The sequence below is a fragment of the Gymnodraco acuticeps genome, unplaced genomic scaffold (genome assembly GCF_902827175.1).
Source record: "Gymnodraco acuticeps unplaced genomic scaffold, fGymAcu1.1, whole genome shotgun sequence".
Lineage (NCBI taxonomy): Eukaryota > Metazoa > Chordata > Actinopteri > Perciformes > Bathydraconidae > Gymnodraco > Gymnodraco acuticeps.
Genome location: NW_022990224.1, coordinates 2775331 through 2792078, shown reverse-complemented (window position 1 = coordinate 2792078; position 16748 = coordinate 2775331). Strand labels below are relative to the sequence as shown.

Genomic DNA, 16748 nt, shown 5'->3' with positions numbered 1-16748 from the left:
AAATCAAAATGTGGATAAATCTATGGGATTAATGCAAAACAACAAAAGGGGAGAAGACAACATGTTTATACTCTAGTGTTCACCCCAAAATCTTTGTGTGTATGTGGTCATATTTATTTGAAGTTTACTTAAAAACGGATTAACAAATTGAGACAGACATTAATTAATCTCTTTGATTGACAATGGTCAAAGTTTGATTAGCTTGATGAACTTGTGAAAATGTTAATGTTAATCGCTTTTAATAATTTGATTACTCGGTACCACTTTACAATAAGACTACCCTTATAAAGGGTTTATGAATAGTTTGTAATTCATTTATTAATTAGGTTGTGAACACTTTTTAAATCATTAATAAGCTTTTATAAGACATGAGATAAACAGGGCAACTGTGACCGGTTGCTTGCCAAATAGTGAGCCCACATTTATCTGTACTGCTAAGTCTTATATTGGCTACTTAGCTTACTTCGTGTTCTTCATCAGCCAGCATCCTTGGTGTCTGTTGTTCACTGAGCAGGGGCGGATCTACCGGGGTGGCATGGGGTGGCAACTGCCACCCTAAACAATAGCCTTGCCACCCCAGCTGCCACCCCAGTTGGCATCTTTGTTTTGAAAGAAAAGTTGTGGCTCATCGGACATTTATGAGAGAAAATCTCTAATGTCCGAGTGCAAATGAATGCAGCACAAGACGCGAGTCTTGTAACCCCTCCCCCGGCCCTGGCGCGAGAGTGGAAATATGATTGGTGACGAATTCACTTGAACGGGGGGACGGCGCAAAACGAGAAGCCTTTCGGACTCAAGTAGATGGAAGGAATGAGGTAGTTGCGGTCTACAATGACAGAGAAGAGAATGTCAAGTTTGGCTGTACTCAGCATTGAATCAAAACGCACTACAGCTGTTGATCTTAATAAGTTTGTGAGGCGTTTTGCTGAACAAAATAGTAATCGCCGCATTCAGCTGTAATAGGCATGCCAACTTGATGCTCTGCTCACGGATGACTCGATGAGCATAAAAAACTGTTAAGATGATGACCTTGTATGCGTGTATATATATTTTTTCTTTGTGGGGTTCTGCCCCCAAAAAACTGTTTTAAGTCCTGAGAAAGTAAAATAAGACGGTGTGTAAAACTACACTGCCCAGCCAACAGAAAGTAACCACTTTGATTTAACTAGGCCAGTAGGTAAGGACCTTCCACTGGATAATAACTGCAGCGATGTTTTAGCTGAATACACGTTTTTTAACCCTAACTGATGCAGTTAGTCACTTCTTTAATGTTTGTTCTTTCTGATGTAAAGTCAAGGTTGTAACTGTATATCAATAATGATATAATTACTTGTTTTTCAAATTTGAAGGAGGGTGAGCAAGCATCTTGATGAAAATTCATCATTAACTCCTCCAAAAAATATAGTTTATTCAATACTAAATGAATATGTGAATCATAACAGTTCTTCACTATATCTGTAAAGCGTCTTTGAGCACCTGTAAAAGCGCTAACAAATTAAATCTATTATTATTATTATTATTTATTAACAGTGATTGACAGCTGATAGGAATAATATGATTGTTAATATTATCATATTCATACAGACAAACATCGATGAGACAGTTAATTAATGTACTTATTGCAGCAGTCTTCATAGATTTGGTACCCCTGCTGGTCTAAGAGTGAAACAAACTCTTTCAGTTATTTTTCAGTTAAAATTCATTAAATTACGTCTGCCACCTTATATATGTATATGTAAGGCTTTACTGATGTGCCACAATAATATCACCTATGTCATTGAGTTAAAATATTAATATTGTGGCTTTCCAAGTTAACATTGATTGTAGGGGTGTAACGGTTCACAAACATTTCGGTTCGGTACGTACCTCGTTTTTAGGTCACGGTTCGGTTCGGTACGTTTTCGGTACAGCAGAAAAAATTATCACAAAACATTAAATATATATATATTTTTTAATTATTATTAAACTGTGAATAATGTATTCAAATAAATACAAAATATAATAAAATAAACATTAAGGTGCAGCATTTCGATGAACTGAAATAATCTGTATTTGAAATGTACTGTACTAGTACTCACAAAACATAAACTATTAGTTTTGGGTTTTTAATTATTATTAAACTGTGAATATTCACTCAAATACATACAAAATATAATAAAATAAACATTAAGGTGCAGCATTTCGATGAACTGAAATAATCTGTATTTGTACTAGTACCTAAGCAGCCAGTTTGACATTAGGACTTGCTTGTCATTGTATTTTCATGTTTTTTTAAAGAAAGATGAACTTGTCCACATTGCTTGCTGAAAGGGCAGATCTGCTGGCACTAACAATGTCTCCTGCTGTGGAGAACACCCTCTCGCTAGGGACAGAGGTAGCAGATACAGCCAGATAGCGCTTTGCTAACACGGCAACATAAGGATATTTGGCGTTTGTAATAGCTTTGGTTCGTTCTGAACTTTTGCGAGTGGTGGAGGCTTAAATGCTAGCGGGAGTTAGGTTTGCACTTCAGTCTTTTTTCTTTTGGTACCGGTGATATTCACGTTCGGGTGATGCCTTTTCAAGAGTGTGCAAGTTTGATGTATTGCCAGCCGCGTAACCAATTTTAGTTGAACAATGCCGACAAACAGCTTTGGTTCGGTCCACCTGTCTTTGCCCGTCATCCTTGTACGTAACTGCGAAACCAAAATGTTCCCAAACCGGAGACTTCAATGATGCTGGAGGATTTTCGAGCTCAACTTTATCTGCGTTCGCCATTTCTACAGTTCCTCAAATGACTGACTACATTTGACCGCATCCCTCTGACCAGCTCTCATAGTATGCCTCTCGTCCAATGAAATGACTTGCTCGCTCTATGATATATACCTGAGATTACTCCCAGAAAGTTGTTCATGTTCTCAATTGTTTACGTTTAACGCTATATTCGTTCGGTACACACGTGTACCGAACAGTGCTTGAATTGGAATGAAAAAGGTGCCAGTACTCTAAAATCAGCAACTTTTTCAAGTCAATTTTATATATACAGCCCACAAACAAGAATTTGGCTACTATAATGCTGGTGGGTTTGTCTCTTTACTACTGTATATTTTAGAAAGGTTCACTGTACTTAACATTTTTTATGATAGGCAGCGGATATGGCTAAAGCTCAGTAAGGTCAATATTAACTGAAAATATAGCAATCAAAGTCTAGATCTTCTGCTGAAGACACATGAAGCAGAGACCTTTCAGGTGAGAGCCCCTCTGGTGGTGTTCAACATTAATGACAAGGAAACAAAGCTCTGGTCAGAAGCATTTTTTATAAAAAGCTTTAACAAAATTAAGTATTTCTGTACATTTTGAATGCAATCTAACTTTCCAACTCAGAAAACGAAAAACGAAAAAGTGCCAAAAGTCTTCTCACATGGCTGAGCTGCTTTGCAATATACTTCACCACTGAAGAATACAAATATGTATAAAGTAAACTATGATGCAATCTAACTTTCCAACTCAGAAAAATGATAAAGAGCATGAACAAAGAACATGTAAAAACAAATGCAAAATTTGCACAATCTAAAATGAGAAACAAAGTCTGAGCCATGGTAAAGAGTTACATTGAACACCAAGCTGATCAGATAACTCCCTGGTTGGTCTGAAGTCCTTCTATCTCCAGGATCTGTACAAATCGGCACATTATGCCAAAAGTCTTCTCACTGGGTGAGCTGCTTTGCAATATACTTCACATTGTTAGAAAAGGCTCCAGAAGGCCTTGGGGACATCAGTATCAGGGGCTGGAGCTGGACAGGCTCTTTCATCAGCACTTCTCCTTCCCTTTGCCAGCCAGGACCTCACATACTGTTCCGGATTGAACTGTCCTAGTGATGGTCCATTACATTTAATGAAAACCAGGCTGGACAGTCGGCTGACAGAGAGAGCATTCCTTTTTGCAGTAAGGATATCGTTCATGCAGCTGAATGCCCGCTCACACTCACTAGTGGAGACAGCGATGGTTCGGACTGCTTTCAGTAGAGGCTCCATGGCAGCAGGTGTACGGGATGCCCTGGTTTCCTTGTATTCGCGAAAGCCCTGAACAGTCTCTCTTCTGTCCACTTTCAGCACTTCGCACAAACGTAGCACCTCTACGTCCCCATACTGTACGTCTAACTCCTCTTCAGGCCAACTTCCAGGATGGATAACTTTCATGTCCTGGATTAGCTGATTGTCCCGGGCCTCCCGGCCATGTAATGGGATTTCTCTTGTGCTGACATGAGAGGAGGTTGTGGAAGTCATTCTGTGTCTCAGATTCTCTACCATACTGCGGAAAAACTGACCTGCATGAATCTGTACAAGCCTGCCATTCTCACGCAGGGCAACACCCTTGAATGACTTCTCAGCTAGAGCTGTATGAACTGTAGTCATGTGTGGGCCAGGCATGGTGACCATGGATTCAAAAACTCGTATTTCTCGAGTTAAGAGCCTATCTGCTGTAGGCAGTGTCATCTCTCTTTTTTGGAGTTGCCGAGAGAGGTCGCTTAGCTCTGTGAGCGCATCGTACATCAGTCCCAGATTGCTGACAAACGTTGCAGATGTGAGCACATCATCCAGGCCCTTGTACTTTGCTATGTCTCTGGAATCCCTGCTCGTGTCGTTTGCAGCATTTGTGAAGTGATCATGAAGCACTCGGTAGTTTTCCCAGACTGCTCTGACGCTCCTTTCACTTGAAGCCACCCAGCGGATGGACAAAACACGCCCTATCACCAGGAGACGCTGTCCGACTGCTTGCGCACACTGCGCTAACTGCCTCTGATTTTTGGGGGAGGCATGGAACAAGGAATAGAGTTTGTCAAAAAAGATCTGGAAATCATTGAGCCCTGAGACCTCCTTGACCACATCCCCAACTGCCAGCTCTAGACGATGATTGGAGCAGTGCCACACAAACAGGCTTGGGAATTTACTACACAACTGGGTAGCAACGCCTGTTCTCTTCCCTAGCATGACTGAAGCCCCATCACATGCAAAAGAAACGAAACACTGACCTAAAAAGTCCTCGTTAAAATCTCTTCCAAGACACTTCATTAACGCCTTTGTGATGTCATCAGCCGTTGTTCCATCCAACTCGATCAGCTCCCAAAAAAACGTTTCGGGCTCAGCATCAGCTAATGCTGAGCGTAGACACACAACAAGCACCGTTTTACCACTAATAGTGGTAGATTCATCGACCAAAACACAGAGTTTTCTTTGGTTTTCTGTAATGTCTTTTGCCATTTTTTTCTTCAGCTCATGAGCTATGTGGTCGATGATTTCGCCACAGGTTTTATTGGAGTGCAAAACCCTGCCCACGTTCAGCCCATTCAGTTTCTGTACATTCAAATCAATTGGCATGTCTGTGAATGGCCGGCTATGTTTGCCAATTTTATATGCCGTTCGAAAAACTCTGATAGTGGTGTCTAATTCAGATTTATGCATAGACTGCACTTGATGTTGAATAGTTTCACGTGAAGCAGATGTAAGGATGTCAGCAGCTTTTACATGGGCTTGTGATTCTTTATGTTCTTTGATTTTTTTTCTCAGGCTAGCTTGTTGTTTGCCCTTGTCAACACCGAAATGAGACACTGCACACTCACCCCATTCAGTTGACAGTTTCAGTCCTTGTCCAGTGTGTATTCCCAAAGATTTGACATCTCTGCATATCCGACATCCTAGCTTCTTATCTTTAAGAAGGAGCCATGCATTGGTCTTGCAAAAATATTGCACCTGGTCCGTTGTCCAGCAGTCAGGTGCATCGCTTTGCCCGGTGTTGGTGGTGGCAGTTGCGCCAGCAGCAGCTAACGTTAGAGGCTCTGGAGGAGGCGGCGGAGCTAGTACTAATGCTAATGCACTAGAACTTGGAGCAGGAGGATCAACCAAAGAAAGCTCCCCATCAGACACAATTTCCAACACAGGCACAGCATTCTCTGTATTTGAAGTTTCTTCCGGCGACAACCGCTGTCTTTTTGCACTTTTATTAATCCACGCTAACATTTTAGAAATGCTAATTTGTGACGTGACTTGCTTTCCTTCTCTCGGGGGCGTGCCTGCTCTGTTCTATCACTCTACATAGCCACCCACTGGGTGGGAGTTGCACTGCATAAACACAACACACGTGCATCTAGGTATGTAAATCGTAAAGCATTAAAACGTGGTTTTACTAACAGTTTTCAGTATGTTGTTACTTCGGCATTATTATTATTATTATTATTATTATTTTGAAACGTGTATTACTATTAAATCACGGTCAAATAGGTTAATTTTGACATAGTCGTTTCCACCACAGTATTTACATGGAGAAGATAAGCCCCGCCCCCTCTCCAGCACGTTCTGTTTGAATGACAGGAGTAAACAGCTGACAGCCGCTGTGAAACTCCAGCGGTTAGAGCGATGAGAATGTCCGTTCGGCACCTCATGACGCATCTACTGAGTACCGGGCGGCTGTATATATATATATGGATGTTTAATAAGAACGGCGGGAGAGTGTTGAATACTGGCACGGTGCATGAGTACCGGAGTACCGCCAGCATGCCGGTACTGAGCAAGAAGTGCCGGTACTCCATGGGTCATAACCAGAAGTGCCGGTACTGCGTACCGGTGAGTACCGGCCCAATTCCAGCACTGCCGAACCAAAGGGCCCGTACCGAATAATTTCAGTATGGGTACGTGTACCGTCACACCCCTAATTGATTGATATGATTGCGATTTAAATCAGCATATACTTCTGCCAGGGGATGCCACCCCTCAAAATCTCCTGCCACCCCATGAATATTTGTCTAGATCCGCCCCTGTCACTGAGTTGATTCTCGCTAAGTAGCCAATATAGGGCTGTCATCTTGCCAAATAGTGAGCCTGTGTTGATGAATGAAAACCATGTTAGAACTGGTTTATAAATGGTTCTTAATGATTAATAAAGTGTTTACAACCTAATTCATAACCTAATTAAACCCTTTATAAGGGTAGTCTTATTGTAAAGTGGTACCGATTACTCTGTTGACGTCTGTCTGAATTTGAACAGACTGATAAACTGGCACATTTGTGGAAGCCTGTTTTTGTATTTAGAGGATTTTTGCAGCAATGACAGGCATAACAAAAACATAAACAGAAAATACGTGTCCTGTCCTCATCCACAAAGAAAGCTGATTATAACTCAAGCTGTGGACCCACCATTTTATCCAAACAAGACTGAGCATGGGTCCAAAATAATTGTATCTTTGGCTGTTTGGGAGTAAACATCTACTTATGTTTAAAAAAGAATTCTCACACAAATACAAAATTGTGTTTAAAAGCAAAGAACCTGAAAAGCTACTCTTGTTTCTTGCAGTCGGTATGTAAACAATGCATACAGTAAATCATCTGGAGACAAGGAACGGGGTCAGATCTATGTCATTTATACTCTTTACTAATATTCATTCCAAATAAAAACTCACTTGTGTAAATAATAAAGAAACATGGTGGAAATGTGTTTTTATTTTTTTAATGACTTTTTCTGTCCACATTATTTTGTCCAAAAGATGGGATTGATGAGATACCAAGTGTTGCCCATTCTAGCCTTCTTGGTGCGAGCTATATACAAATCTATATACACAATACGTTCATGGTGTCAGGTATTTAACAAGTGATGCGGCCTGATCCTTTGGATTGCCAAACAAATAAGAAATAAAGGTTATAACCTTTTTGCAATAACAACATCTCACATTATGAGTCTTTTTTTTCTCTGCATAATTATAGGAAAATAAAAAAGCATGACCACATAGGAAAGAAGTGAAAATCAAACCATCCTCATTTCTAAAAGTAGAAACAAGATCTGCAGAAAAAAGGAGTGGCTTGCACGCGATGAAGCATAAAATACTATGTACAATAAAAAGCGCAATCTACGATGCAGGTTTCCAGGTTCGAGGTTGGCAGGCGCTGATTTCATTCGTCTTCTTTGTGAGTTCTACTGACCGGTGACTCAGGAGTCAGAAGCCGGAGCAAGGTAAGAGTGAAAACTGATTTCCCATTGGATGCTGAGTCATAAATACAGTATGTTGGGACCACTTTGTGATCGCTCTGTGGAGCTCTCTGATTGGCCTGCTGTCCAGTTCAGTTATTAATGGCACAAGCTGGTGTCAGACCCCAGAGGCCGCCTGGCTGTTGTAGTCGGTGGACTCCATCTTCAGGATGTACGGGATGATGCTGTCGATCTGCACGTTGCCGATGAGACCGGCGAAAAACAGCTCCTCAGTAACAGCAGCACTGATCAGCCGGAGGGCGGGAAGACGCAGCAACAGCTTGGATAACCTGCGAGCAATGAGGGGGAAATTAGAGACAAGTAGCAAGTACATTCGTTATATTATCACAAATCGGTCTTGCAAAATCGTATGGCTGCTTATTTTCATCATAAATTATTCTTGTTCTATCAAATGTCAGAAGAAAGTGAAAGATGTCTATCCCAGTTTCTAAAGTTCACAGGAATGTTTTTTAATGTATTGTATGTGCTGCAGGTCTCCCTTGAAAAAGAGATCGTTTAACTCAATGGGATTTTACCTGGTTGAATAAAGGCTACAAACAATTGCTTTGATAGTTCAGCCCCAGTTTAATGTTATATAAAACGGAGAAAAGCAGGAAATCTGCACATTTGAGAGCAGAAGACCGCTTTTTCTGACATTTAAAGGTTCATTGATAATCAAATGATTATATTCCTGAAGACTGATTCAGTGTTGCACCTCTACTAGAAATATAACAATTCTGTATCAGTACATCATAACCTTTCTGAAATTAGCTGTCATGTAGCACAGAGGTAAAGCCTACTGACCGATAGGAGTCTTCTGGGTAAGTGGTGGTCACGTAGTCCTGCAGCTCCATGTAGGCTTTCTCCTGAAAGCGCTCTATCTGTGGAGTATTATCTATGCCTGGGTGATCTGGCACAAAAACAACAAATGCAAACAGTCAGACAAGAGCCCATGCTCATTTAGCCCTATGTAAATCTTTTTTAAAGGATTGTTTCCCAACAGGAGGATAAGAACTGGGAAATGTCGTTTTTATTGTGTGAACTGGTGAGTTGTGAACGCACCAGGACTGAAAAGAATGATGGCTTTGAGATAGGCATATTCATAGGAGTCTGGGGACAGCTTGATCATGCTGTTGCAGAACTCCTGCATTCTCCAGATGTGCTCCATTACTAGTTTCACTCGATCTGGTGACAGCTTATCTGTAGGAAATAAAAGAAAACATGAGTTAAGGATGCAAGGGGAAAGACATTGATATAGATTTCTATGCAAAGTAAATACGAATAGAGCTTGTATTACATTGTTTTCCCCTTTGGATCACATTGGAAAGCAATTGTATTCAAATGCTAAGGTCTGGTCACAGCAAGAGCGATAAATGCAAATATATAATGTGAGCATCCACACTGATAGACGATAAGGTTCTGTAAACGGTGGCACCGAGCCCCCGCTGCAGCTGAGTCCAAGCCCTAAAGTGGATTCTGATGGCCTGTTACTGCTGAGCGTTGTGCAGTGAAAGACATTAAGATAAGGATATGAATAATAAGCATAGGAAAACAGTCCAAGAGTTGCAGCTGCTGTGCCTTTCAGCACCATGGAGATGAGAAGAGAGAGATGCTGTTTATTTAAATGTGTACACTTCAGAAAATATGGCCAAAACTCATTTTACTATTTCACCCTAATGTGTGAGACAAATGCACTGTTGAATTCAGATGGATTTTAAATTCCTGTGAGCTTTTTAGTCGGTCATTAAATCAATCCAAGTGATCCTAATGATATTGTTCACTTCTGTAGTCGTGCAGTAGACACAGTAGTTGTCAAGTGGATTTGCTCGCTCACGCTTTTTAGCTATAATTCTAGCTGTGGACGCCCTTTGACCTAGCAGGCAAACAAACAGCAGAGCCTCCTACCTTCCTGTAAGCTGGTCTGCAGATGGTTGATAATGGCACTTAGGATGGTACCAACATTCATGACGTTGGAGCACTGAGCCAGACCCAGGGCGAACAGCTCATTCCAGCAGGCTTTCATTAAGTTAATGTCATTATCTTGACCGCTGTAAAAAAAAAGAAAGGAATTAATTTAACTGTATGGCCACATTAGGGAAAGCGCACATTTAACTGTCATTTTATAACTGACAGATAATGAATGAAGGTGTTATCAGACAATGAAAGAAAATATGACGAAGGCTTACCCGAGGGTTTGAAAGGCAGGGATGGAGCGAGCCCAGTGCATAGAGAGAAAAAGTAGCCGGGAAGCTGACTCACAGATGTAGTTGACATTGAGGTACTCTGGCACAGGCAAAGGCATCATAAGCTGTAGAAACACATTAGAGAATAAAGAGGGAAAACATCACTGTGGTGTTAGCCAGAGTTTGATTTTAAAATGTGCACTCAGTCGAACATAAGCAGGGGTTTTTAGTCTCAGTTGGATTTCACCCTGAAGCTAGAGGTCAGTGTCCGCTATAGTTTTACCTTGAAAGGGATATGGCTGTCAGAGAGTATCGGCCCCTCCAGCTCCACCACAGGACCCGACTGGTCCCCTGACATCAGCTGCATGGTGGCCTCCAGGGACTCTCCTGCCGAGCCGTCAGTAGGGTGCAGGACTTTGGCCAGAGTGTCAAAAGCTCTAATAAAGTGAAGAAAAGAAAGTAAACACAAAAACATTTAGACATCAATTCTATTTGAGCTTACATGGAAACAAAAACAAAGGATAGAACTCAAAGCAGCACTTGATATGTTGTTTATTTTTAAATAACTGTGGGTGAATCTAATTAAGTCCTAAAGAGCGGAGTCAGAAACCACATGGCCCTGCAGGAAATTCTATTAAAGCTTTGTAACAAACAGAGAACAACAGCCCCGGGTTTCTTTCTAGTGCTCACGTCTTACAACTTATTCAGAAACAACAACTGGTCAGTATCAGAGCCTCTTGATTCTGTATGACATCTCCCTCACCGAGTAATATCACTTGCAGTTTGCTCATCTGCCTGGAGGTCTGTCATGGAGCTGTCCCCGTTGCTAAGCGTATCATCTCCCATCATGTCGTTGCAGCTGTCATTCGCTTCCCTGGCCTTGTTGAGGTGGGCGAGGGACGTCACTACATTTGCCAGCGTGCCGAGGTCACCATGAGACGGGTCATCCTGCAAAAAGGAAAATATTTGTAGTTAATAAAACATTGGTGGTTATCACTCAACTACTTCAAGAAAGAATGACCTAAACAAAACTGGTTTACATCATACAGAAGTTTAGACACATGCAGCTTCAATGAGGAAGCAAATACTCATTTCTTAAATATAAGTAAAAATCGTCTGTATCATCTATACCAGGGGTGGGGACCCTTTTTCCTCTCAAGGGCCAGTTACATTTTTTCAATATCCTCAGAGGGCCGTATAAATGGTTGACCTCTGCTTAAAAATACTAAATTCACAGCCCATTCATTCGGCCTTTCTTTCATGCTGTGCAAAGAAAAAGCAACCTCTTAATCCAGATATCTTACCATGACTCGCGCATGCATTTACGTGCACGGTTGTGGCATGACCACCAAAACAGAAAGATATGGACACAAGATGTGTGCAAATGTGTTTAGTTTCCTATCCATGTGAACATGATCTGAAAGCATCAATCTGTTGCACTTTGAGAGCAACATTAAGAGATCTATGGATACATCTCAACACCCATATGAAACAGAACTGGAAGCAGATTTCTTTTTCTTTCTGGATATTTTATAAATCACTCTCCTTTCAAACTGTATTCTTGTTTATTAATAACAACTTTTTTACTGTCATATAGTATTTTATACCTGTTTACTTTATTCTCTTATTTTTGTATAACTATAATGATCATATAAAGATGTGCCTTTACCTCACTGGTTGTAGAAAAAGCTTCTTATATTCGTTAGCAGAGCTAGCTAACCAGATGCTAATAACAACAAAGTTATTGACTTTATGATCAGTATGAGAGATGAACAGATCTCCACTGGGCTTTCAACTAAAGACACAGCCACGCAAAAACTGCAGCATGTGTACGGCTCCTTATGGGTACTGCATGTGTGAGCTCCCGCCCAGGAGCGGCGTTCTGGTGCTCTCCGTCAGAACTGCACCCCTGTCAGACGAGACATATACCACGTGATGACACTTTAGGCTCGTGTTGTGTTCAAGGACCCTAACCTTGGCCAGGAAAAACAGGCACTCGCTTATTTAATTATTTTGCGGTCTAGATTTCTTAATTTTTTTTCTTTTTTGCGTGAGTTACCTCGAGGGCCGTATCAAATTGTCTCGCGGGCCGGAGGTTCCCCACCCCTGATCTATACTAATATTTAGGAATTGTTAGGTAGGAATGACATGTTGGACTGTGTTACCTTGTCGGGGGATGCTGGAATCAAGATTGTGTTTTCCATCTTGCAGAACGGTTGCTGGATGTTGAGCAACATGCTTGATTCAAGCAAACTTGTAGACCTGAAGTTGGAAAAGACACATTTCACATTGCATTATTTAATATATAACCATGCAATATGAGTAAGTTATAACTCAAACTCTCATCAGTTGATTAGTTACATGTGTACAGTCTCATTCAATCCAATCCAATGTAACAACATCCTATCTTTACAAATCCTATGTCAGATAAAGACAATAAGATAGAAAGATGCCAAGTCAACCTTACAGACATTTTTGAGACTGTGGTTAGTAATGGGATTGTATTGAACTACAATATATTGAGAGTTTTTTATTTTATTCTGCCAATGGATATACCAAAATAGAGCAAGTGAAATTGAGTAAAGCTGTGCCAGATCATGCAGTGGAAATGCGGCACAATTAACAACAAAAATAATGCGTCATGTTTTGTGAAGTGTGTGTACCTGGAGTCATGTTTTATGAAGTGTGTGTACCTGGCGGTCTCCTTGTCGGACATGAAGGTAGTCGTGGCAGCCAGAGGGCTGCACAGGTTTTTGCGGATGTAGATTTTCTCAGTGGAGGCTGCACAGTTGACAGATTTCTCTCTGGTGTTCACTTCAACAGGTTTCCTCTCACACTGCACAGCTAGAGACAAAACAAAGTAATCAGAGTCAAACATCATATAAGTGAGAACTTAATAGGTGCTTTCACACCGGAGTACTTTTCCCCCCGAACTAGGCCGATAGGGGGGGAGATTTGATTTCACACCAAAAAGGATCTGGAACTTGTCCCTAGTTCGCGCGAACCTTTTCACCCCCCCGATAGTCCCTGCTAGCGAGGTAGTACTTTCCTGAGGAGGAAATGGTTCGTGGGTGTGTCAGCCACACTAATCATTTCTGATTGGCTGGGCGAATTGCAAACCACGCCACGTAAAACTCTGAAAAAGTTTTGCGAACCCAAAGCAGAAGAAGAAGAAGTGACGTCAGCGGCTTCATTTGCCTAATCCTCCCTCAGGGACTTATTCCGGTGATAACGTGATCTACTAGGACAGTTCGAAGGACTAAAGAGTTCGGGGGGAACAAGTACCGGCTAAGTACTTGGTGTGAAAGCGGCTAAAGTGTTAACTTAAACTGTAAATAGAGTATTTTACTCTTACAGTCCTGTTTCATGCCCAGCGATATGCAGCGCTGCAGGCGACAGTACTGGCAGCGGTTTCGGTGGAGCTTGTTGATGGCACACTCTCCGGAGCCTCTGCACGTATACACCAGGTTCTTTCTAATGCTGCGTTTGAAGAAACCCTTACAGCCCTCACAGCTGACAGCCCCGTAATGGCGCCCTGAGAGAGGAGAGACAAAACAGGGTCAAGTTGGAAAATCTTTGCTCACTACTGAAAACAATTGTAATGTTAAAGAAGGTTAAACTTAATTCCTACCAGAGGCCTTGTCCCCACAGACAACGCAGTACTCCACAACCGGTTTCCCAAGAGACTGGTCTGACCCTTCAGTCACAAACTGAAAAACAAATGTAAACAAAGTTACATACAGCACATATTACATTAGGTTTGGAAATATTACACATCTGTTCTTTAGTGATCAGACCTTTCAGTAACTTGTTTCTTACAATTGGAATAAAACTAATATTTCCTGGATATACCTGAATCTGCTGCCCAGCCAGATCAGGGGAGGCGAACAACAGGTGGTTGATCCCAGAGCCGTCGTGAGAGGAGAGGATGACTTTGTTGGCAGAGCCCTCCTGCTTGGCAAGGATCACTTTCCCTGCAGAGTGGTAGTCAGTGTTTGCTAAAATATACTGCTGTTTTCCAGGGGAAGACGGCTCAAGTGCTGTGACGATCTGGATCTTCTGACCAGTCTGCTGATCAGTTACAATCTGTAAGAGAAAAAAAAAAGGAAAACATGAGTGATTGTTGACTTTATGCAGAAAGAGAAGTTAAGCTAATTATATGATAAAGAATAGGATTTGTATTTATGCAAACAGAATGCATGTCATTGGGGGACTAAGGTTATTTTGCAAATTTGAAACAGTGTTATGTTTTTCTGTCAGCTGTTTGACGGGATCTTTGAAAGAAAAGAAGATAATCATTCTTCACCTGTATTCTGTGTCCTAATGCCATGTTGCTGTCTGCCGACACAAGTTGAATCCTTTGAGTCTGCCCATCCATTCTGATACTGCGTACACCTTCTACTGTTCTTCACATCAGTGCCACATGAGGCATTCACACCTGTCGAGAGAACATATGCTTTACTTTCTTTAAAGTAATTCCTTCAAGAATAAGGCTGAGTTTATTCTCTTTCTTTGGAAAGTGGTTGTTAACAAACAGTCCCATTTGTAACATTTCAAGAGTCCTTACATGTGTTTTTAGGAACAGATTTTTAACACAGCTGTCCTAGCTAGTATTTTCTACAGTTGGACAGTATATGTGGGATTGTTGCAACATAATATATAGTGGCCATGTTCAAAGTAATGCAGGAACATCCAGTACAACTGTGGAGCTCTATATTTGCAATGGTTCTGGGTAACAGAAAACTAACTGTGGAGGAATAAGCTCTATCAGGGAACACTGACAATACTAATTAATAACATCATCAATGAACTGTCGGTGTTGGTCTTTCATATAAATGTGTTACTATAAGAAAAATATGGAAAAACATCAATTTTGTTGAGTAGATCTTTGAGTTCTGTGTGTAAACATGATACCCGTAGGACATCTCATAAAACTTTTACCACATGTGCAAATATCATGTCTTATATACCAATGTGTATTGGAGCCCCACGGAACTCAATCTCAATAGTTTGAATTACATAAACTGTATCATATCTCAGATATGTTATTAAAAGCGAGTAACGTTAAGTCTTACAAAAACGTAACTATAATGCTACTACCCTTTACGTTCCTGCTTTAGTTCCCCGTTACCTCTCCCTTTAGCTTTTATATATGTCTGGACTAAACGTGATTGATACTTCTTAACGATGTTAACGTGGCTTGCAATCCTCCGTAATGAACGATAATATGAAATAATATCATCTGATTTATGGTATTGCGTGCTACTAACTAATGTTAGTTCGTGGCCTATGCTAACCGCTAGCTCGAAACTGTACTATTGATGGCCTGACAAAATATGGCATAATATGAATGTTAAGTGACAACGAATGAGCGGTAAAGGTGCAGTAGTAACACAAACAAGCTCCTGACAGCCAGCTATGTAAAATCGATACGGAAGATAAAGGTATTTCTTTTCCTGTGGGTGAAAGGTCAAAATTGAAGGGTTAAAGCATGATAGGGTTCAAGGCCCATGATGCTCAATCGCAGAGTCAGCGGAGGGACCTCGCGTTTTACAAATGGGCAATAACCGCACAAATTCTTGCACTGGATATCCACATCTATCATCAATTTAACAAGATAACTCATGGGTTAACACTATGATGAGCTGTTCTCACACTCAGACTTTCTTTTAACGATGTGGCTGCTTGGTTTGCGGATGCTAGTTAGCATTGCTAGCGCAGCAGCTAACATGAGCTAACGGTAACACAGCTAGCTGACGGGGCTAAGCTTGTTAGCTTGTTGGCTAACTAGCCTGTTTGTTTGCAACATTACTGCTTCGGATTAGCTACACACTAACATATAACGTTACCTACATACATACTAATGCAGACGCGTACAAATATCAACACTATTACATACCTGCCTATTTTAGTTTCGAAGCTCTGTGCTCCGGACGACAGTGCTAACGAGCTAGGATAGCTGTTTGCTAACCGGTAATGGTTGCTTCCCTGCTGCAGACCTACTGAACACTCCCTCCCTTCCTGTGTTACTGGTCACTCGTGTCTGGTTCTTGAACATCGCATGCATCCACATTAGTAAACATGTCTTACCTGCCAATTAGCTGTCAGATTATGTATAAGTCCTCAATATATTAATATTTTAACTGTTTGTTGCAGTTAGTGGGAGGGTCAGAGTTCGTGACCTTTTTCCATCAATAAACGATTCACGCACATGCGCAGTTGGGTGGCAGAGGCTCATAGCCCATGTGTGTATGTCTATATATATACTGTCTTTGGTGTGTATGTGAGAGCCTACAGTATATGGTGTCAACCTGTCAAAAATATTGTTGTTTTAAATCACAGGAGTAACGGCATGTCTATCACAGTGTATGAATACCTTTTGTGTGTTATGTTCAAATATAACTTATGGTTCCACAAACTCTTACTTGGCAGTTGTTGAAGCTTACTCAGAATAATGTGTATTTTGTTTTGATAATTGGCAATATAATAGGATATAATAGTATGAAAACAGTTGTCAAGAAGACAGGCTTTGTTTAAAGTTGTAAAATTGTTATTACCATAACAAAATG

The 16748-nt window shown here is 41.0% G+C and overlaps 1 protein-coding gene across 6 annotated transcripts; it reads right to left on the bottom strand.

Moving 5' to 3' along the window:
- Positions 1-7455: 7455 nt before the first annotated feature.
- nr2c1 (nuclear receptor subfamily 2, group C, member 1) lies at positions 7456-16664 on the bottom strand. Of its 6 annotated transcripts, none has more exons than XM_034218820.1 (14): positions 16270-16664; positions 14486-14617; positions 14032-14265; positions 13811-13889; positions 13529-13714; positions 12843-13023; positions 12345-12441; positions 10943-11127; positions 10463-10616; positions 10183-10304; positions 9902-10044; positions 9059-9196; positions 8801-8906; positions 7456-8286 (listed from the first exon to the last, which is right to left on the bottom strand). In XM_034218820.1, the coding sequence occupies exons 2-14, from the start codon at positions 14555-14557 to the stop codon at positions 8115-8117; spliced, it is 1869 nt and encodes a 622-aa protein (XP_034074711.1). In that variant the 5' UTR covers positions 14558-14617; positions 16270-16664; the 3' UTR covers positions 7456-8114. The 6 variants fall into 6 exon arrangements, with proteins under 6 accessions (XP_034074711.1, XP_034074715.1, XP_034074714.1 ...); XM_034218824.1 differs by having other exon boundaries at positions 12873-13023; XM_034218823.1 differs by having other exon boundaries at positions 13535-13714.
- Between the last annotated feature and the right edge of the window lie 84 nt (positions 16665-16748).

What these genes read in the sequence shown, in the direction of transcription:
- nr2c1 (XM_034218820.1), bottom strand. Translation starts at nt 14,557, where the DNA reads ATGGATGGGCAGACTCAAAGGATTCAACTTGTGTCGGCAGACAGCAAC. An exon ending in TGGCTGGGCAGCAGATTCAG is followed by an intron (nt 13,890 to 14,031) that starts GTATATCCAGGA and finishes TTTGTTTTTCAG; the next exon opens with TTTGTGACTGAAGGGTCAGA. An exon ending in CATGAAACAGGACTGTAAGA is followed by an intron (nt 13,024 to 13,528) that starts GTAAAATACTCT and finishes TTTTGTCTCTAG; the next exon opens with CTGTGCAGTGTGAGAGGAAA.